General features: G+C 42.6%; 1 protein-coding gene across 2 annotated transcripts in view; it reads right to left on the bottom strand.

The window, feature by feature from the left end:
- LOC110537251 (solute carrier family 2, facilitated glucose transporter member 3) overlaps positions 1-9,257 on the bottom strand; it is a 32,211-nt gene extending 22,954 nt beyond the window's left edge. Inside the window, exons 1-2 of one of the 2 annotated variants that reach the window (XM_036941070.1) lie at positions 8,636-9,257; positions 8,050-8,224 (exon numbers count right to left, since the gene is read on the bottom strand). In XM_036941070.1, the coding sequence (XP_036796965.1) occupies positions 8,050-8,073 (24 nt within the window). In that variant the 5' untranslated portion in view covers positions 8,074-8,224; positions 8,636-9,257. The remainder of the gene's footprint in view (positions 1-8,049; positions 8,225-8,635) is intronic. The other variant, XM_036941062.1, reaches the window with a different exon arrangement.
- Positions 9,258-23,192: the final 13,935 nt, after the last annotated feature.

The following is a 23,192-nucleotide window of genomic DNA, read 5'->3' as shown; positions in this document are numbered from 1 at the left end:
TATAAAAAGCTATATTAAATATGAAAAGTAAGGATCATATTTATAGGTCAAGGTCATTACTTTATATAGGTGGCCAAAGAACTGCCTGTTAAATATGTTTATGTATGAAATCCATCCTTCAGTATCACGCTTTTGTCCTTCAGCACAACAAAAGTTTAATGTTATACCACAATGTCACCCATTATGCTGAATGACAGTAGCTTTGTTATCCCATGTTTTCACAAGTTTACAACATTTAATCATTTAATTTAATTCAGATTTAATTGTTGTATGAATACTAAATATTATAATTTAAAACTATTTTATGGCATTTTAAGGTATTTTCAAGGCACGTTATCTTTATACTGTAGATGCCGTTGTCTAATAAGGAGAAGGCTGCACGACACAGACAAAAGATTAACGCAGACCCAGTTACTAGGGAGAAAAGACTAGCCAGAAGAAAAGCAATATATTGATTTCATGATTTCATGCTACTGTCAGCAACAGAATAGGATATGATAGGATATAAAGCTGGGTAGATAACACTTAACATTAAGTTGCACTATTACACTCTAGTTCATGTTTTATTGCACTGCAGTCAAGGTATAACTGATGGATTATATTAGTTAATATAATATTACACACACATACAGGTTAGTCGAGGTAATATGTGCATAATTGAGGTCAATGCAAATAGTCAGGGTAGCTATTTGATTAGCTGTTCAGCAGTCTTATGGCTTGGGGGTAGAAGCCGTTAAGAAGCCTTTTGGACCTAGACTTGGCGCTCCGGTATCGCTTGCCTTGCTGTAGCAGAGAGAACAGTCTATGACTAGGGTGGCAGGAGTCTTAGGCCATTTTTAGGGCCTTCCTCTGACACCGCCTGATATAGAGGTCCTGGATGGCAGGAAGCTTGGCCCCAGTGATGTACTGGACCATACGCACTACCCACTGTAGTGCCATGCAGTCAGAGGCCGAGAAGTTGACATACCAGGTGGTGATGCAACCAGTCAATGTGCTCTCGATGGTGCAGCAGTACAGTCTTGGCCAAAAGTTTTGAGAATGACACATGAATTTTCACAAAGTCTGCTGCCTCAGTTTGTATGATGGCAATTTGCATATACTCCAGAATGTTATGAAGAGTGATCAGAAGATTGCAACGTCCCTATTTGCCATGCAAATGAACTGAATCTCCAAAAAACATGTCCACTGCATTTCAGCCCTGCCACAAACGGACCAGCTGAAATAATGTCAATGATTTGTTAACACAGGTGTGAGTGTTGACGAGGACAAGGCTGGAGATCTGATTCAGGCTGATTCAGTTTGAATAACTGACTGATATTGCTGCCAGTACGATTGCACCTAAATCAACCATTTATCGGATCATCAAGAACTTCAAGGAGAGCGGTTCAATTGTTGTATTGTTCAATTGTTCAATTGAAGAAGGCTTCAGGGTGCCCAAGAAAGTCCAGCAAGCGCCAGGACCGTCTCCTAAAGTTGATTCAGCTGCGGGATCGTGGCACCACCAGTACAGAGCTTGCTCAGGAATGGCAGCAGGCAGGTGTGAGTGCATCTGCATGCACAGTGAGGCAAAGACTTTTGGAGGATGGCCTGGTGTCAAGAAGGGCAGCAAAGAAGCAACTTCTCTCTAGGAAAAACATCAGGGACAGACTGATATTCTGCAAAAGGTACAGGGATTGGACTGCTGAGGACTGGGGTAAAGTAATTTTCTCGTATTAATCCCCTTTCAGATTGTTTGGGGCATCCGGAAAAAAGCTTGTCCGGAGAAGACAAGGTGAGCGCTACCATCAGTCCTGTGTCATGCCAACAGTAAAGCATCCTGAGACAATTCATGTGTGGGGTTGCTTCTCAGCCAAGGGAGTGGGCTCACTCACAATTTTGCCTAAGAACACAGCCATGAATAAAGAATGGTACCAACACATCCTCCGAGAGCAACTTCTCCCAACCATCCACGAACAGTTTGGTGACGAACAATGACTTTTCCAGCATGATGGAGCACCTTGCCATAAGGCAAAAGTGATAACAAAGTGGCTTGGGGAACAAAACATCGATATTTTGGGTCCATGGCCAGGAAACTCCCCAGAGTTTTGGGTGAACAAACAAAAACCAACAAATTCTGACAAACTTCAAGCATTGATTATGCTTATCAGTCAGGGTGTGGCCCAGAAGTTAATTAACAGCATGCCAGGGTGGATTGCAGAGGTCTTGAAAAAGAAGGGTCAACACGCAAATATTGACTCTTTGCATCAACTTCATGTAATTGTCAATAAAAGCCTTTGACACTTATGAAATGCTTGTAATTATACTTCAGTATTCCATAGTAACATCTGACCAAAATATCTAAAGACACTGAAGCAGCAAACTTTGTGGAAATTAATATTTGTGTCATTCTCAAAACTTTTGGCCACGACTGTAGAACTTTTTGAGGATCTGAGGACCCGTGCCAAATCTTTTCAGTCTCCTGAGGGGGAATAGGCGTTATTGTTGCTCTCTTCACGATTATCTTGGTGTGTTTGGACCATGATAGTTTGTTGGTGATGTGGACACCAAGCTCTCAACCGGCTCCACTAGAGCCCTGTCTATGAGAATGCCCATCCCTCCTTTTTCTGTAGTCCACGATCATCTCCTTTGTCTTAATGTTTTGAGCTATAGGCTACGTGTGTACAGGAATGTAAAGGAAAACTGATCGTTAATTTATCATAACGATCCTAATATACAGTACCAGTCAAAAGTTTGGACACACCTCCTCAATCATGGGTTTTTCTTTATTTTTGATATTTTCTACATTGCAGAATAATAGTGAAGACATCAAAACTATGAAATAACATATGGAATCATGTAGTAACCAAAAAACAAATCAAAATATATTTTATATTCTTCAAAGTAGCCACCGTTTGCCTTGATGACAGCTTTGCACACTCTTGACATTTTTTCAACCAGCTTCACCTGGAATGCTTTTCCAACAGTCTTGAAGAAGTTCCCACATTTGCAGAGCACTTTTTGGTGGCTTTTCTTTCACTCTGCGGTCCAACTCATCCCAAACCATCTCAATTGGGTTGAGGTCGGGTGATTGTGGAGGCCAGGTCATCTGATGCAGCACTCCAACACTTTCCTTCTTGGTCAAGTAGCCCTTACACAGCCTGGAGGTGTGTTGGGTCATTGTCCCACTAAGTTCACACCAGATGGGATGGCGTAACGCTGCAGAAATATGTAGTAGCCATCCCAGTTAAGTCTGCCTTGAATTCTGAATAAATCACTGACAGTGTCACCAGCAAAGAACCCCCACACCATCACACCTCCTCCTCCATACTTCACAGTTGGAACCACACATGCGGAGATCATTCGTTCACCTACTCTGCGTCTCACAAAGACACAGTGGTTGGAATCAAACATTTCAAATTTGGACTCATCAGACCTAAGGACAGATTTCCATCGGTCTAATGTCCATCGTTTCTTGGCCCAAGCAAGTCTCTTCTTATTATTGGTGTCCTTTAGTAGTGGTTTCTTTATAGGAATTCAACCATGAAGGCCTGATTCACGCAGTCTATTCTGAACAGTTGATGTTGAGATGTGTCTGTTACTTGAACTCTGTGAAGTATTTATTTGGGCTGCAATCCTGAGGTGCAGTTAGCTGTAATGAATTCATCCTCTGCGGCAGAGGTAACTCTGGGTCTTCCTTTCCTGTGGCGGTCATCATGAGAGCCAGTTTCATCAAAGCGCTTGATGGTTTTTGTGACTGCACTTGAAGAAACTTTAAAAGGTCTTGAAATTTTCCAGATTGACTAACCTTCATGTCTTAAAGTAATGATGGACTTCTCTTTGCTTATTTGAGCTGTTCCTACCATAATATGGACTTGATATTTTACCAACTAGGGATATGTTCTGTATACCACCCCTACCTTATCACAACACAACTGATTGGTTCAAATGCATTATTAAGGAAAGAAATTCCATAAATGAACCTTTACCAAGGCACACCTGTTAATTGAAATTCATTCCAGGTGACTGACTACCTCATGAAGCTGGTTGAGAGAATGCCAAGAGTGTGCAAAGCTGTCATCAAGGCAGAGGGTGGCTACTTTGAAGAATCTCAAATATAAAATATAATACACTTTTTTTGGTTACTACATGATTACGTGTGCTATTTCATAGTTTTGATTATGAAAATAGTACACAAAAATGTTTTTAACTGAATGAGTAGGTGTGTCCAAACTTTTGACTGGTACTGTATGTGTAGGAGGCATAATTAAGAGGCCTAGTTCTGGAACATAATTAAAATCAAAGACCAACTGACACAGAATGACTACATACGGAGGTAACCTGGGCTAACACTAAAAACACAGACGCCGGTGCCATAAGAATAAAATGCTCTAAGGGTTTCATTACCCAAGTTACACTGATAACCCAACGTGGTACACTGTCGTTCCTGCAATGTCTGAGGAAAAAAATACAGTGTTCGTTGTTTCCAGTAACTTCTTTGTTGTTGTAATAGCCCAAACTGATGTGTCAGTTTGACCATTAAGGATTCCAACTTTAATGTTGAGTAAGACAGCAAAAAAGAGTGTGTGAGCACATAATTTACTGTACTGAATACCGTCACAGTTCATAACATGACTAAATAAGGGAGTGGCTGAGTGAGTAAGGAGCACAGTGTGACAGTGCAGAATCCTACAGTATGTGTGTGTCTAATCAAATCAAATGTATTTGTCACATGCGCCGAATACAACAGGTGTAGTTACCGTGAAACGCTTACTTACATGTCCTTAACCAACAATGCAGTTTTAAGAAAAAAAAGAGTTAAGAAAATATTTACTAAATAACTGAAGTAAAAAATAACAGAGCAACAATAAAATGACAGTAACAAGGCTATATACAGGGGGTACCGGTACCGAGTCAATGTGCGGGGGTATAGGTTAGTCGAGGTAATTGAGGTAATATGTAGGTAGGGGTAAAGTGACTCATAGATAATAAACAGTGAGGAGCATGGTTGAGTGTGTGTATACCACACATACTGTACTATACTAAAAAGCCTGTAAAGCTTGTTGACTAGCCCAACTGTTTTACACAAACCTATGTGCATGTGCATTTTTGTCAATGTGTGCGTGTGTGTGTGTGTGTGTGTGTGTGTGTGTGTGTGTGTGTGTGTGTGTGTGTGTGTGTGTGTGTGTGTGTGTGTGTGTGTGTGTGTGTGTGTGTGTGTGTGTGTGTGTTTGTGTGTGTGTGTGTGTGTGTGTGTGTGTGTGTCACATGACCGGAAAAGTGATTTCTGATGTATAATGAAGTCCTTCTGTTTCTCATCCTATTATCTGTCCATCTGATTCTCTGTGTTCTATTCCTCATTTCATCTTTCTGCAAGTGCTGGATTTTCACCCACGGTGGCCAATCCACCATTCATTCTGATCTTAACTCCAACCCTCCAATGTCCACAGACTAACACTTCTTTCCCAGTATAATACTGTTTTGCTATTTCCTTTTGCAATACATCCCTCCATTTTACTGTGATGCCTTACGAGGGTCTTGAACCTCCCTATTTGTAACATTTCTCATTTCCCATCAGTGCTGTTAGTCAATATACACTAGAAATACAAAAGTATGTGGACACCCCTTCAAATTAGTATATTTGGCTATTTCAGCCACACTTGTTGCTGACAGGTGTATAAAATCGAGCACACCGCCATGCAATCTCCATAGACAAACATTGGCAGTAGAATTGCCTTACTGAAGAGGTCAGTGACATTCAACTTGGCACCGTCATAAGATGCCAATTTTCCAACTAGTCAGTTTGTCAAATTTCTGCCCTGCTAAAGCTGTCATCTGTAAGTGGTGTTATTGTGAAATGGAAATGTCTGGGAGCGACAAGAGCTCACCCGCAAAGTAGTAGGCAACACAAGCTCACAGAACGGGACCGCTGAGTGCTAAAGCTCCTAGAGTGAAAAAATGGTCTGTCCTCGGATGCAACACTCACTACCAAGTTCCAAACTGCATCTGGAAGCAAAGTCAGCACAATAACTGGTCGTCAGGAGTTTCATGAAAAGGGTTTCCATGGCGGAGCAGTCACACACAAGCAGTCACACACACACAAGATCACCATGCGCAATGCCAAGTGTCAGCTGGAGTGGTGTAAAGCTCATAGCCATTGGACTCTGGAGCAGTGGAAATGATGGAGTGATGAATCACGCTTCACCATCTGCCAGTCCGTCAGATTAATCTGGGTTTGGCGCATGCCAGGAGAACGCTACCTGCCCGTATGCATAGTGCCAACTGTAAAGTTTGGTGGAGGACGAATAATGATCTAGGCCTGTTTTCATGGTTCGGCTAGGTCCCTTAGTTCCAGTGAAGGGAAATCTTAACACTACAGCATACAATGACATTCTACATTCTAGACGATTCTGTGCTTCCAACTTTGTGGCAACAGTTTGGGGAAGGCCCTTTCCTGTTCAGCATGACAATGCCCCTGTGTACAAAGCGAGGTCCATACAGAAATGGTTTGTCGAGATTGGTGTGGAAGAACTTGACTGGCCTGCACAGAGGCCTGACCTCAACCCCATCGAACACCTTTGGAATGAATTGGAACACTGACTGCGAGCCAGGCCTAATCAACCCAACGTCAGTGCCCGACCTCACTAATGCTCTTGTGGCTGAATGGAAGTCACCCGCAGCAATGTTCCAACATCTAGTGGAGAGCCTTCCCAGAAGAGTGGAGGCTGTTCTAGCAGCAAAGGGGGGGACCAACTCCATATTAATGCCCATGATTTTGGAATGAGATGTTCGACAAGCAGGTGTCCAAATACTTTTGGTCATGTAGTGTAACAACATGGTCAGTGAGTGACATGCTATTGGCAAGAAGCTCAATTTCACATCAACGGTTGGTAGGAAAGTCTCATTGCCTAAAAGCCACAAAGAAGAGAAAGACAACCAACAGTGTGCAACCTGTTTCAAAAGACAAGCCATGTTGTAGTTAGGCAACCATATGAAGAAGCATCTGGTAACAATAAGCATCCAATCCATCTGTATTGTAGAGTGGTTTAAGAGTGTAATCATGACTAGGTTAGCAGTGGGGGGGGGGGGGGGGGGGGGGGGGGGGGGGGGGTCTGATGGCCAATCTAGGCCTCTAGGGCTTATAACTCTATCCCTCTGTCACACTATTACTATTGCTATTGCTCCCTCTATCATGTGACTCTTTCTACTCCTTTCTCTCACCTCACACATCATTTCCTATACCCACCTCCCTTACTACATATCACTGTCTCTTCCCTCATTCTGTCTGTCTCTCCTAGTCCTACATGCAGGTACAGGCCAGAGAATAAAACAGACAGATCAAGTTCAGACACGCCACCTGTATCTGTAGCATCCGCCAATCCCCTTTCTCCTTCTCTACCCCCCCCCACTCTCTCTCTCACTCTCTCTCTTTCCTCTCCCACTTCCCCTCCACCCCAGCCCCTGTTCTTCTACATGCCAGAGAGGAAAAGTAGTGCTTACCTGTCTCCTTGTAAATACCATTCTCTGACTGACTCATTAAAGGTAGGGAGACAAAGACAGGGAGGGAAAAAAAAACATTGCTCTACTCTTCCTCAGGAAACAGTGCTGGTGGATGAGGATTGTTTATGAAATAGTCACCAGAGATAATGAATGTGTACTGTTCAAAGGGGTGGAGGAAAAGACTAGTAGTATAAATACTGTTGCATAACTGGTGTGATGGTAGAGTAACTAATGTGGTTCAAATGGTGATGTATTTCAATTACATTGTTGTGTTTTGGAAGGAAACATTAAAAACTGCAATTGCAACAACAACAAAAAAAAGCAACATGAATAAATTAATAAAATCATATGATGTAATCAGCTCACCAGAGCCGAGTACCAGCACCTCAAAATTACTACTGCTTGAGTTCCTGCAACTTTTATAGAATATTATCGCAAAAGTATTGTGGAGTTCCTGCACCTAAATCTAAATAGTACCATCACCCAAAATGAGTACCAGCACCTATTTCAGTCCAAGTCAAGCACGGGAGAATACTAGATGTGAGAAGATGACAGACCTAATGTGTTGCTTACCTTCCCAGCTTCCATATTCTCCATCTTGAATTATGTTTCACTGTCTGACCTCCTCAGGAAAGATCAAATAACTCCAAGTTAAATAGTTTGTTTTAGTTTCTCCTTCCAAAACTAGGCTCTCATTTGCAAGGTGAACAATGTAGGCAGTCCAAACAGCAGTTTGCAGAGGAACCACCTGCAGAGAAAAATTAAAACAGAAGCATTTTAATACATTAGAAGTGATGAACTAAAACACCTGAAACACATCAAGCCTAGCAGCTGCACAGACAGCAGAGTATATTTTACCTGTGGATGCACAAATTCAACCTCTACTGTACAGTAGACTATCTGGCTTGAGCAGCAAAATACACTATGATGTATTTTACGAAAGTGGTGATGATACAGGTTTCATTTTCATGCTTACATTACATTTTATCCTATTATATTCTATACACCACTAATTCTGATAGAGCGTCCTCCTGTTGACTACTATTGACTAAAGTCTATAAATAAATATATGTCTATAAATACATCCCTTCTCATTCTAAATCAACAAATACAAACGTTTGCTAACTTCACAATAGTAAAACGATAAAGGCTATTTTACCGTAATTCCTGTTTGGTGCCAAATAGGTTATCGTATCTCCCTTTAGTCCGTTATCTAGAACTGTATGCTGAGAAGAATGTCTAGCACTTGCTCCCCTCTCTCTCTCGTCACCGATTTATATACGATAGTGGCACAAGTCTGTCCGCACGTTTCCTAGCTTTGCCGACATCCTACGCGCCCTGGTAGTCTCTGGTCATGCTTGCTCCTACACGTAAAAGCGCAGGTTTTTTTTACCAAATAATTGCGCTCGTGGGGCATTTAAGCCCTGAACAGCGCCTGGCAGGCAGTGTGATCCTGTCTGAGAGAACGTTCGAGGAGAGTGTAGGCTGTTTGGGAGTTGTGCCACTGCTCATTCTCTCAAAATGTCGGGCCCTTTAAAGACACGTTTTCGAGTTGAGAAAGACAATTATGAGATGGAGTTACATCGGGATGCAACTGGGCTGCTAGCGAAGCCAGGAGGAGAAAAATATTGGGACAGGTACACGGAAAGGTGGATTTCGAAGGAGGAATGGAGGAGGAAAAAGAGGAAGAAGAGGTGGAAGAGAATGAAGAAAGCAGAGGCTGAATTGGAATTTAATGAAGATGAAGATGGTGTGTAGAAGAAATCTGGGGTCAAGTACAAACAGGGTGCGCTGTCCACCAGACCGAGTTCTGGAAGTGAACTGGAAGGGAATGAGGGAGATTTAAGTGAGGTGGAAGGTGTGGTGAGGATCTCGCAAGCTGAGCCTTGCATTGATGGACATGGTTGTGATAAAGATGATTTTTGCCCAGCGGGAGTTCAATTATTGGAGAAAGTGGATCCAGGCCTTTTGCTGGACAAGTCTTTCATCCGCTAATACAGGACTATTAAAGGCCCAGTGCACTCATTTGTTTGTGGAACAAAAAAAAGTTACATTTGTATTTTATATTCTGCAGCACCCTCAGCACCCCTACTTCCAGTGGTATGCCTGTGAGTAGTAGATCTGTACCAGCACAGAGGAATAGGCCAAGGAGTGATATATGCTTCAGTAAGGTGGGCTTCTTAGCATTCATAGCAATGGTCATCAACTCTACCTCAGAAACGGAATGTCAATCACAGAAAATAGATGTTGTGTTGGCAGTTGCAGTACTTGGGTGTACGAGATTTTACTTCTGAAGAGTTAGAGAGTGTGTTGAGAGGTGGTGTCCTGTCCTCCCAGACCATTGGCATGGTGCAGGAGCAGATAGGGTCAAAGTAGTGGAATTGGGTAGTCAGAAGGGTGTATTATTATAAACAAAATTGGGTATATATCTTTGGGGTATCACAAAGTATAATGGATTTATACTATAGTCCAGTTGGGAGCATTAATGCAACATACATTCAGGTCTTCCCCCCCCCCCCCCCCCCCCCCCCCCCCCCCCCCCCCCCCCCCCCCCCCCCCCAAGAAGATGAAGAAGAAGACATGCAGCACTGTCTCACAGGCTGCATGTCACCCCCAAGACCAGAACCAATCACATACAGGGAACAATGAGTCATCAAAGCCACATTCAAACAGAGCCAGAAAGCTGAAGCCTAGAGAAAAAAGGTCATATAGCTAGCATCTTTCAAAATAAAGGCAACTTTATACTGATATATCACTTATATACCAGACTGGTTTGTTATAGTTTAGCAATATGTTTGTGTTTGTTAGCTAGCTTGCTAGAAGGGCTGCTTAGCAAGCTCACTTAGCTAAGTAGTCTTGTTAGCTAGCTAGCAAGCTAGCTAGTTATCTGTGCTGGTTGTTAGCTTGTATAACTGATATGTGTATAATTATAAGGGACACATCCTGTTTTGTGGATAATATAAAATGTACAGTGCTCCATTCCTGACAGGCTGATCAGATTAGCTTTCAGCCTCAGAGCTTGATCAGATTCAATAGCAGCCTCAGAGGCTGATAAATCAGGATGCTGCTTTGTAGGCTGTTTCATGAGCAATTCTCCTTGCAGGCATATTAGTGGTCAAGGTGCCATATGATCTAGTGGGTGAGCTCTACTCCTACCAGGCTGATCAGATTCAATAGCAACCTCAGAGACTCAGTCAGGATGCTGCCTTTAAATTGGTTTCATGAGCACATTTTGTCTACAGTATCAACATGAATTGGGTTATTCTAGTCATTCTTCAATCAATGATTGGGTGCACTACTTTGTTTCACAAATGTTTTTGTCTTATAGATGTGTGATGTGTGACAGTGACATCACAGGAACAAAGACAAATCAGTTGTCCCACAGTCTGCAGTGTTACTTTTCTGGTTCCATGTGCTACAAGTAAGTTTAATGAAAGGATCTGACAGCCTCCTTTCAAAATTCAGTGCCACAATGCTTCATTGACATATTTACATGTGAACATGCTTGCCGGGCTGATTGGTTTACATAGGACCAGGGGGATTGCAAGTTGGAAGCAATTGGAACAGTCAGTTAGTCCAAAGAAAGGTAGGAATAACAAGAAAATGTAAGAAGGGTCTAAAATAGCAGAAAAGTTATTTTCTCTCTCAGGCAGTAAGTATATCATTGGCTAATAAGACAAGATGGAGGAAATCTTAGGGATTCATCAGCAAGGAACGCTGTGATAAGAGGAATGGTGTCTCTGAAGCATTGCAGTGCAGTAAGTTACGCATATGATATTGTGTAACATAATATTGTTTAAACTTAATGGTGCACTCCATAGTCCTAATGGAAACATAAAAGGTAGCCCTGCCACATAATGCTGAAGAATGACGTAGGAGAAATGTTTACTCTCTCAAATTCATGGTTATAGTACCCTCTCATTACCATGTTGAACTCGCGAGCTTCCACTCTGGTTCACTTGTGGATTCAAACTGTAGGCAGAACAGTGGAAGCTCTGGAGATTTCAGGATGGTCTCACGAGCCTATAGTTTTAAAGCAAGTTTGCTGCAGATCTACACATTTTGCCATGGGGCAGAGAGAAAGATTTTGCAATTTTATAACTAATTTCCTGCAATTCTACAAATTTTGCTATGAGGCAGAGAGGAACATTTGCAGTTTAACAGCTAATTTCCTGTAATTCTATACAATTTTTCCATAGGGTGGAGAGAAATGTCTTGCAGTTTTTTAAATTTGAAATCAATGGAGGCCCCCCGGCTGGTAATTCGACCATGTTAACAAGTTTAGATAACTGCCGCTAAACTAACTTAGCAATCCAAAAAATGTTAGCTGACATGGGCTATTTACTGAATATCAGTGACTGACATAACAAGAAAAACGGCTGATGAACAACCAAATGTCGAAATTGCACCTTGTGTATTCTACGATTCTAACTTGCAACAGTAAGTTGAGATCAGAGGCAGTAGGGATGACCAGGGATGTTCCCTTGATTGGACCATTGGACGATTTTCCTGTTCTGCTAAGTATTCAAAATGTAACGAGTACTTTTAGGTGTCAAGGAAAATGTATGGAGTAAAAAGTCCATTATTTTATTTACGAATGTATTGAAGTAAAAGTAAACATTTAATTTTCCAAAATATAACTAGTAACGTACATATACCCCCTCTGTATGACTGGAAGGCTCCGCATGAACTGAGTCAGCCCCGCATGAACTGAGTCAGCCCCGCATGAACTGAGTCAGCCCCGCATGAACTGAGTCAGCCCCGCATGAACTGAGTCAGCCCCGCATGAACTGAGTCAGCCCCGCATGAGCTGAGTCAGCCCCGCATGAACTGAGTCAGCCCCGCATGAACTGAGTCAGCCCCGCATGAACTGAGTCAGCCCCGCATGAACTGAGTCAGCCCCGCATGAACTGAGTCAGCCCCGCATGAGCTGAGTCAGCCCCGCATGAACTGAGTCAGCCCCGCATGAGCTGAGTCAGCCCCGAAGAAGCCTTAATGGTGCACTCTGATAGTGTGTTCTGATAGAAGCACTGTGGAGGCAATATTCAATTAGACCAGTGACAATAAATGCGCTGTTGAAGATGATTGCTTGTCTCGTCTTACTTTGTTCCTTATTAAGGACACGACAGACCAACACTAACGTCGACCTTGCACAGCCTCAGACCACAGAATATTGTGATTTTTCTAAATGTTGAATGGCCACCGTTCATCGACACCCAGCAGGTGATCTAGTGCGCACGGCTGACGTTAGTGTTGGTCTGTTTTGTTATTTACACACTTGAGTCTTACCAGTTACAGTTAAGGGTGTTCTACATTACGTCTTTCAGTGGTGACTTCATATGCAGTACACAGAGCTCCAAAAGTATTGGGACAGTGACAGAATTTTTGTTGTTTTGACTCAGTACCCCAGCACTTTTCGATTTGAAATGATACAGCTTTCATTTGAGGGTATTTTCATTCATATCAGGTGAACCGTTTAGAAATGACAGAGCTTTTTGCACATATTACCCCCATTTTAGGGGACCAAAAGTATTGGGAGAAATAATGCATTCAGAAAATACTCAGACCCCTAGACTTTTTCCACATTTTGTTAAGTTAAAGCCTTATCCTATAATGGATTTTTTTTAAATTCCCTCATCATTCTATACACATTCCCCATAATGACTAAGCGAAAACTGTTTTTATTTTTTATATTTTTGCTAATTATAAATCCTAAATATTTTTTTTCCATAAGTATTCAGACCCTTTGCTATGAGACTCAACATTAAGCTCAGGTGCCTCCTGTTTCCTTTGATCACCCTTGAGATGTTTCTACAACTATATTGGAGTCCACCTGTGGACATGGTTTGGAAAGACACACACCTGTCTATATAAGGTCCTAAGCCATGAGGTCGAAGGAATTGTCCATAGAGCCCCGAGACAGGATTGTGTCAAGGCACAGATCTGGGGAAGGGTACCAAAAACAAAATATGGCATTGAAGGTCCCCAAGAACACAGTGGCCTCCATCATTCTTAAATGGAAGAAGTTTGGAACCACCAAGACTCTTCCTGGGATCTGGCCACCTGGCCAAATTGAGCAATTGGGGGAGAAGAGCACTCTGACAGAGCTCCAGAGTTCCTCTGGGGATATGGGAGAACCTTCCAGAAGAACAACCATATCTGAAGCACTCTACAAATCAGGCCTTTATGGTAGAGTGGCCAGACAGAAGCCATTCCTCAGTAAAATGCACATGACAGCCCACTTGGAGTTTGCCAAAAGGCACCTAAAGGACTCTCAGACCTTGAGAAAAAGATTCTCTGGTCTGATGAAACCAAGATAGAACTCTTTGGCCTGAATGCCAAGCTTCATGTCTGGAGGAAACCTGGCACCGTCCCTATGGTGAAGCATGGTGGCGGCAGCATCACGTTGTTTTTGAGTGGCAGGGACTGGGAGACTAGTTAGTATTGAGGGAAAGATGAACAGAGCAAAGTACAGAGAGATCCTTGATCAAAACCTGCTCTAGAGCTCTCAGGACCACAGACAGGGGCAAAGATTCACCTTCCACCAGGACAATGACCCTAAGCACACAGCCAAGACAACGCAGGAGTGGCTTTGGGAACAAGTGTCTGAATGTCCTTGAGTGGCCCAGCCAAAGCCCGGACTTGAGCCAGATCGAACATCTCTGGAAAGACCTGAATGTAGTTGTGTCGAGACGCTCCCCATCCAACCGGACAGAGCTTGAGAGGATCTGCAGAGAAGAATGGGAGAAACTCCCCAAATACAGGTGTGCCAAGCTTGTAGCATCATACCCAAGAAGACTCAAGGCTGTAATAGCTGCCAAATGTGCTTCAACAAAGTACTGAGTAAAGGGTCTGAATACTTATTTAAATATGACATTTCATTTTTGTGTTTCTAATAAGTTAGCAAAAATGTCTAAAATCTTGTTTTTGCTTTGTCATTATGGGGTATTGTGTGTAGATTGATAGGGGGGGGGGGGTTAAATCCATTTTAGAATAAGACTGTAATGTAAGAAAATGTGGGAAAGTCAATGGGTCCGAATGCACTGCATGAGTATTAAAGTAGTAAAAGGTTTAGTATTTGGTCCCATATTCCTAGCACGCAATGATTACATCAAGCTTGTGACTGTACAAACTTGTTTGATGCATTTGCTGTTTGTTTGGTTGTGTTTCAGATTATTTTGAGCCCAATAGAAATGAATGCAAAATAATGTATTGTGTCATTTTGGAGTCACTTTTATTGTAAATAATAATATAACGGTTTTTTTTTTTCTTTCTTTTTGAATTTGAATTTTACCCCTTTTTCTCCCCAATTTCGTGGTATCCAATTGTTGTAGTAGCTACTATCTTGTCACATCGCTACAACTCCCGTACGGGCTCGGGAGAGACGAAGGTTGAAAGTCATGCGTCCTCCGATACACAACCTAACACAGCACGCATCCAACCCGGAAGCCAGCCGCACCAATGCGCCGGAATATTAACCGGAATATTAAGTGAAACACAACATGCAGAATGCCGATAGAAATACTGTAAGAATGTACAACGTGGACTAACCATCTATTATTCAAGAGGGTGGCATCGTATATTATTCTATGCATTACATTTCTATCTGCAACATTCTGAAAGATGCTCTTAAAAGAGCATACCCCCTAGAGTAGACATCGAGCTTGTTCTAGAGGGCTGACTTGAGATGGGCTTTTCATGGTTTCATCTGCAAAACACCTCAACTCCCAAACAACTGAGCATGACCTGATTAAGACATCTGAGCAGTGCCTATCTCAGAAGGACCTTCATCAACAAGCGGATTGACATGTTAGTCTTCCGGTTCAGGACCAGTCTTGGTTGCCATGGCATCCTTCTACTACATAAACATGCTGGCAATGAGTATGTACATCTGAAATGGCACTCTATTCCCACTACCAATGGCCAGGACTAGCAGTGCACTATGCAGGGAAGGTGTTATTTAAAGACACACACACACACACACTTTATGTTATACTTTTATTCCATGATATGAACAGGGAAATATATATATTTTTAAGTGTCTTGTGATAAAAAGGGTTGTCAGAATTCCAAATCTTAATCATCAGATTTCCTCATTAACATTATCCCTAAATCAACAATAGACTGGACTGGTTCAAATCAAATAAACCCAGTCTTGCAGGAGCTGTAAGTAGACTGGATTCCTGTAGGACTCCTTTAGAATTCTGGAACCCCAGGCTCAGTGAAGTAGAGGAGCTCTAGCTTTTGGTATGGAGTGACTGAAGGGACAAAGTGCATACAGTTACACCCAGGCAGAGAGAGATGGGACATACAGGTCATACGCAGCTAAATATAAATAATACTACATTGTCTTTTCATTGTAGAACTTTAGTACCAAATATTAATTGAGTTTATGTAAACTTCTAACCCACTGGGGGATTTAGAATGACACAATATGCAAGAGTTTACTACGGCAAAAAGGAAGGATGTGGTTAATTGAGTCAACATGGAACCATAAATGGTAGCATCATGAATTATGAGCCTCTGAGGCTGCTATTGAATCTGATCAGCATGGCAGGAATAGAGCTCAACCACTCATATCATATGTATGTATCAGCCTATAAGGCACTTGGACTGCTAATATGCCTCCATTACTCCATTACTCATGAAGCAGCCAAGAAAGCAGCATCCTGATTTATCAGCCTCTGAAGCTGCTATTAAATCTTATCAAGCTCTGAGACTGAAAGCTAATCTGATCAGCCTGTCAGGAATGGATCTCTGTGCATTTCTATTTTATCCACAAAACATGAAGTGTCCTGCAGATCCGGATTTTCACACAAAATGCTCCTAGTTTTGTCACAATGCAATGTGTAGATTTCGTGTGTAGACTGTCTTGCTTGTGCTGTGGTAATATCCATAACAGACAGAGAGCCTTAATATATATATATATACAGTTGAAGTCGGAAGTTTACATACATTGAGGTTGGAGTCATTAAAACTCATTTTTCAACTACTTCACAAATTTATTGTTAAATTATTGTTCTTGTTAACAAACTACCTGTGGATGTATTTCAAGGCCTACCTTCAAACTCAGTGACATCATGGGAAAATCAAAAGAAATCAGCCAAGACCTAAAAAAAAAATTGTAAACCTCCACAAGTCTGGTTCATCCTTGGGAGCAATTTCCAAACGCCTGAAGGTACCACGTTCATCTGTACAAACAATAGTACGCAAGTATAAACACCATGGGACCACGCAGCCATCATACCGCTCAGGAAGGCGATGCGTTCTGTCTCTTAGAGATGAATGTACTTGGGTGCGAAAAGTGAAAATCAATCCCAGAACAACAGCAAAGGACCTTGTGAAGATGCTGGGAGAAACAGGTACAAAAGTATCTATATTCACAGTAAAACGAGTCCTATATCGACATAACCTGAAAGGCCGCTCAGCAAGGAAGAAGCCACTGCTCCAAAACCGCCATAAAAAAGCCAGGCTACGGTTTGCAACTGCACATGGGGACAAAGATCGTACTTTTGGAGAAATGTCCTCTGGTCTGATGAAACAAAAATAGAACTGTTTGGCCATAATGACCATTGTTATGTTTGGAGGAAAAAGGGGGAGGCTTGCAAGCCGAAGAACACCATCCCAACAGTGAAGCACGGAGGTGGCAGCATCATGTTGTGGGGGTGCTTTGCTGCAGGAGAGACTGGTACACTTCACAAAACAGATGGCATCATGAAGGAGGAAAATTATGTGATATATTGAAGTAACATCTCAAGACATCAGTCAGGAAGTTAAAGCTTGGTCGCAAATGGGTCTTCCAAATGGACAATGACCCCAAGCATACTTCCAAAGTTGTGGCAAAATGGCTTTAAGGATAACAAAGTCAAGGTATTGGAGTGGCCATCACAAAGCCCCGACTTCAATCCTATAGAACATTTGTGGGCAGAACTGAAAAAGGGTGTGCAAGCATGGAGGCCAACAAACCTGACTCAGTTACACCAGCTCTGTCAGGAGGAATGGGCCAAAATTCACCTAACTTATCGTGGGAAGCTTGAGGAAGGCTACCCGAAATGTTTTACCCAAGTTAAACAATTTAAAGGCAATGCTACCAAATACTGACTGAGTGTATGTAACTGAGTGTATTCTGACCCACTGGGAATGTAATGAAAAAAATTACATCTGAAATAAATAATTCTCTCTTCTATTATTCTGACATTTCACATTCTTAAAATAAAGTGGTGATCCTAAATGACCTAAGACAGGAATTGTGAAAAACTGAGTTTAAATATATTTGGCTTCGGTGTATGTAAACTTCCGACTTCAACTGTATATATACATATATACACATAACCAGACAAAAGTTTGGACTCACCTACTCATTCAAGGTTTTTCTTGATTTTTTACTATTTTATACATTGTAGATGGCACGACAACACCTTTTCCCCCTCAGGAGATTGAAAAGTTTTGGCATGGGTCCCCAGATCCTCAAAAAGTTCTACAGCTGCACCATCGAGGGCATCCTGACCGTTTGCATCACCGCCTGGTATGGCAACTGCTCGGCATCTGACAATAAGGTGCTACAGAGTGTAGTGCGTATGGCCAGGTACATCACTGGTGCCATGCTTCCTGCAATCCAGGACCTATATAATAGGAAAGCCCCTAAAATTGTCAGAGACTCCATTTACCCAAGTCATAGACTGTTTTCTCTGCTACCGCACGGCAAGCGGTACCGGAGCGCCAAGTCTAGGAGCAAAAGACTCCTTAACTTCTATCCTCAAGCCATAAGACTGTTGAACAATTAATTAAATGGCCACCAGACTATTACTGGACACCTCAATTTATTTTGTACACTGCTGCTACTCGCCGTTTATTTTCTATGCATAGTCACTTCACCCCTACCTACAGTGGCTTGCGAAAGTATTCACCCGGCTTGGCATTTTTCCTATTTTGTTGACTTACAACCTGGAATTAAAATAGATTTTGGGGGGGTTGTATCATTTAATTTACACAACATGCCACTTTGAAGATGCAAAATATTTTTAATTGTGAAACAAAAAACTTGAGTGTGCATTACTATTCCCCCTCCCCTCCAAAGTCAATACTTTGTAGAGACACTTTTTGCAACAATTACAGTTGCAAGTCTCTTGGGGTATGTCTCTATAAGCTTGGAACATCTAGTCACTGGGATTTTTGCCCATTCAAGGCAAAACTGCTCCAGCTCCTTCAAGTTGGATGGGTTCCACTGGTGTACAGCAATATTTAAGTCATACCACAGATTCTCAATTGGATTGAGGTCTGGGATTTGACTAGGTCATTCCAATTTAAATGTTTCCCCTTAAACCACTTGAGTGCTGCTTTAGCAGTATGCTTAGGGTCATTGTCCTGCTGGAAGGCGAACCTCCGTCCCAGTGTCAAATCTCTGAAAGACTGAAACAGGTTTCCCTCAAGAATTTCCCTGTATTTAGCACCATCCATCATTCCTTCAATTCTGACCAGTTTCCCAGTCCCTGCAGATGAAAAACATTCCCACAGCATGATGCTGCCACCACCATGCTGTTCTCGGGGTGATGAGAGGCGTTGGGTTTGCTCCAGACATAGTGTTTTCCTTGATGGCCAAAAAATGAAATTTTAGTCTCATCTGATCAGGGTACCTTCTTCCATAAGTTTGGAGAGTCTCCCACATGCCTTTTGGTGAACACCAAACATGTTTGCTTATTTATTTCTTTAAGCAATGCCTTTTTTTCTGGCCACTCATCCGGAAAGCCCAGCTTTGTGGAGTGTACAGCTTAAGGTGGCCCTATGGACAGATACTCCAATCTCCGCTGTGGAGCTTTGCAGCTCCTTCAGGCTGATCTTTGGTCTCTTTGTTGCCTCTCTGATTAATGCCCTCCTTGCCTGGTCTGGGAGTTTTGGTGGGCGGCCCTCTCTTGACAGGTTTGTTGTGGTGCCATGTCCTTTCCATTTTTTAATAATGGATTTGGTGCTCCGTGGGATGTTCAAAGTTTCAGATATGTTTTTATAATCCAACCCTGATCTGTACTTCTCCACAACTTTGTCCCTGACCTGTTTGGAGAGCTCCTTGGTATTCATGGTGCCCCTTGCCTAGTGGTGTTGCAGACTCTGGAGCCTTTCAGAACAGGTGTATATATAATGAGATCATGTGACAGAACATGTGACATTTAGATTGCACACAGGTGGACTTTATTTAACTAATTATGTGACTTCTGAAGGTAATTGGTTGCACCAGACATTATTTAGGGGCTTCATAGCAAAGGGAGTGAATACATATGCACGCACCACTTTTCCGTTTTTCTTTGGGCTGAGATCCCGCTAACGGGATTGATATGACAACAAACTACCCATGGCTGTGACCCTGCACAGTCATGTGAAATCCACGGATTAGAGCCTAATGAATCGATTTCAATTGACTGATTTCGTTTTATGAACTGTAACTCATCTTTTCTGAACACTTGCAGCCTCATTGATGCTCTGTGGAACTTCCTGAGTAATCGATCATTCCATTCTCTCCAAAACTTTTTGTAAGATCCCCCTCAAATGCCAGTTGGATTAGTTAAGCTTTCATTCAGTGTAGCATGCTTCTTCTCTGCTGGCTGAACGCGTTTCTCTAAGTGGATAATTAGTTCTCGCACTTAGCTTCCTCAGTGACAATACCACTAATAAGCCCTATGATTTCATTTAGAGTAATGTGTGACGTGTATGTGGTATTGTGGGGTATGGTGCTAAACACCTTGGCGAGTTCCTTGTCATCTCAGAGAGTATGTTCCATCATAGACAGAAAAGGTCCACTGCCGCCCTCCGCTCTTGACTCTATTGCATCCAATGTCCCCCTCAGTGGTTGCTGGTTTGAAACAAGGAGCTCAATAAATGTCCACAATCGCTGACACTTACATGTGATTTCTTGCCAGCCGCCCATCATTAACAAGTGTTGACCGCTGAGTACCCAAACCCAAACTATTTTTTCTTTCCACAGTACAGTGCATTTAAAATGCTCTTCGCGTTATGCATGCCTAGCGAATCCATTAGTATCAATAGCATGCTTCCAGTTAGAACAGCCAGATTTGGTGAAGGCCTTGTCTGCATTAACATTGGACCCAACACAGAACTTTCGACATGGGATTTTTTTTTTGCATCTTCAGTAACCAAATATTCCAGACACTCTCTTCCTATGAACCAGTTGCTATTAAACAAATGTTTTTGGACAGAAAACCTACAGCTAGGGTAGGATTCTAGGCTAACTGGGGCTGGCTCCTCTGTTCCAAGATCGTCAGGAACAGTCGGATGTGGAATGGGCTGCGGAGCCATTATCCTGGCAGAGCTTGTGAAAGAGGCTCTGCACGCGGAGCTAGCTGGAGCTCGGCAGCATCATCACTAATGGGCTTGGTGGCGGCCTCTGTGGTTTCATGCTGCTGCTGCTCATTGCTCTCCTTCGGCTTTGTTTGGATACTTTGGCGGAGCCAATGTTTGATGTCCATCGTGGCAGTGGGAGATTATCTGGTTCAAGTTAGCTAAATAGGCTAAGGCTAATAACACTAACACTTTTTACAGATAGCTAAGAAGCTAACTAAACTATGTATTGGTGTGAGGCAGAGTTGAGTGAAGCAGCTTCAATGGTAAACTTGTCCCCACCCTTATAAAATAAAATATTACAGGAGGAGGCGCATCACGTTATTCACTTAGCCTACCACAGATGAGAAGTGTTTTTTCCGGTATGGTCTTGGCGGCATACAGCCTGGGAGACAAGGCTGCCGGTTAGGCGCTGTTCAGGCCTTAAATGCCAGACGCGCCATCAGCTCTGAGTCGACGTGTTTAGTGAATACTGTAATGTGTGGACCAGTGGCGCAACGATATTTTTGGTTTTTGCGCTTGACTGAAACTGGGGGACGGAGTGCTCCGGAATGCGTGCGGATCGCGAGATTGACAACAAACAGCCTCGGTGAATGGAAGCTCTGTGCTGCCCACCGCAAGCCCGAGAACAAAAGACTATGGCCACTGAGTTAGGGCACAAAAGCACGGTCATGCAGAAATCATTAGACCAGCACAGTGGGTGGTAAAACAACAGTAAGAATGGCCTGCTCATTTTAATCTCGATCAACACTTTCTAATCTTCATTACCCACAAATTCCCTGTCTGGAACCTGACAAACTCTCCTGCCTAGACTACTGCATAATAATTAGTCTACTAAATATTTCTGTTCATACAAATTCTGCTTTCATGTACCATATTACTTTTTTATCCCTCACAATTGTATTTATTTATTATGCTTAGCCAACACACTACCTCTCTAAATTCAGAACTCCTCCTGCAGAACAAAGAGGGAGAAGAACAGAGAGAAACAGAGAAAACTGGCGCGGTAGTGACAGGTGTGCTGACCTGGAAGATGGATGGATGTCTGTAGGTACAGAACAGAGGCAGGCTGCGTACAGAGAGGGCCTGACCAGGGCTTGTTGGAGCTGGCCGGTGGTGCATTGTGTGAGAGGGTAGGGTGAGGGTATGAAGTGAAGAATGTTCTTAATTAGAACAAACGAGGCCTAGACCCTGACAGAGAGTGGAGGAACACAGTGAACGAAAGGACTAGACTCTGTTCTCTCTGCTAGTAATGGATCTGTCAACAGCTACATTGTGTGTGTGTGTGTGCGTCTGTGTCACTTCTGAAGAACTTAATGCGGGGTGCTGCCATTTCATTTTGTATATGCACTTCTGAAAAACTTCTTACATTGGAGTCATTTAGCAGACGCTTAACCAGAATGACTCACGGTCAGTGCATTCAAACATATTTAGTAGGGTAAATCAACCACATATCACAATCATTGAGAGTAGACTCTTCTTAAAAATAGCGGTATAGCAGCAGAATCAGTGCCAGGAAGAAAAGACAAGTTCAGGTACGAGTGCAAGAAATATAAGGTTGGTGAAGAATTCTGTTTTCAGTTGTTTTTAAAACTTGGGGAGGGATACTGCTGTTCGGTCTTTCTCTGTCTGCAACTGTGAGTCTTGAGTCAACTTCCTTGTCTGAAACAGGAAACTGTGAAATGAGAACAGGAACCAGTCACCAAGTGCAGCAGACAGATTATCAGAAGTGTGATCATACAGTGAGAGCCGACCACTGACTTCCATTTGCATGCTCCATCCTGCACGAAACCCTAGACGTCATGCCTATTAAACCCTTCCCGTTCTCATAGAGGTCATGCCTATGAAACCCTGCCCGTTCTCATAGAGGTCATGCCTATTAAACCCTGCCCGTTCTCATAGAGGCCATGCCTATGAAACCCTGCCCGTTCTCATAGAGGTCATGCCTATGAAACCCTGCCCGTTCTCATAGAGGTCATGCCTATTAAACCCTGCCCGTTCTCATAGAGGTCATGCCTATGAAACCCTGCCCGTTCTCATAGAGGCCATGCCTATGAAACCCTGCCCGTTCTCCAAGATGTCATGCCTATGTAAGAATATTTTAAGATAATACACAACGCAGAGGTAAAGAAGACTAAAGGTTTTCAGTTCAACATGTTTATAATCTGTGTAGTACTATCAGTCCTGGACTCATAGCTACGTGTGCCACGTTTTCATTGGTCTGAATCGTCTGTACATTGAGTTTAATATAGGACACTTGTTATTTTGCCATAGGCCCAATTTTACTGCAAGGAATTATAATTGGTCAACCATAGGCTAGGGCTGTGGGTTATAAATTACACCCTGTCGCTTTGTTCTGTGGAGAGAAT

Source organism: Oncorhynchus mykiss, chromosome 2 (genome assembly GCF_013265735.2).
Source record: "Oncorhynchus mykiss isolate Arlee chromosome 2, USDA_OmykA_1.1, whole genome shotgun sequence".
Classification (NCBI taxonomy): domain Eukaryota; kingdom Metazoa; phylum Chordata; class Actinopteri; order Salmoniformes; family Salmonidae; genus Oncorhynchus; species Oncorhynchus mykiss.
This window is presented reverse-complemented; position numbering and strand designations above follow the sequence as displayed.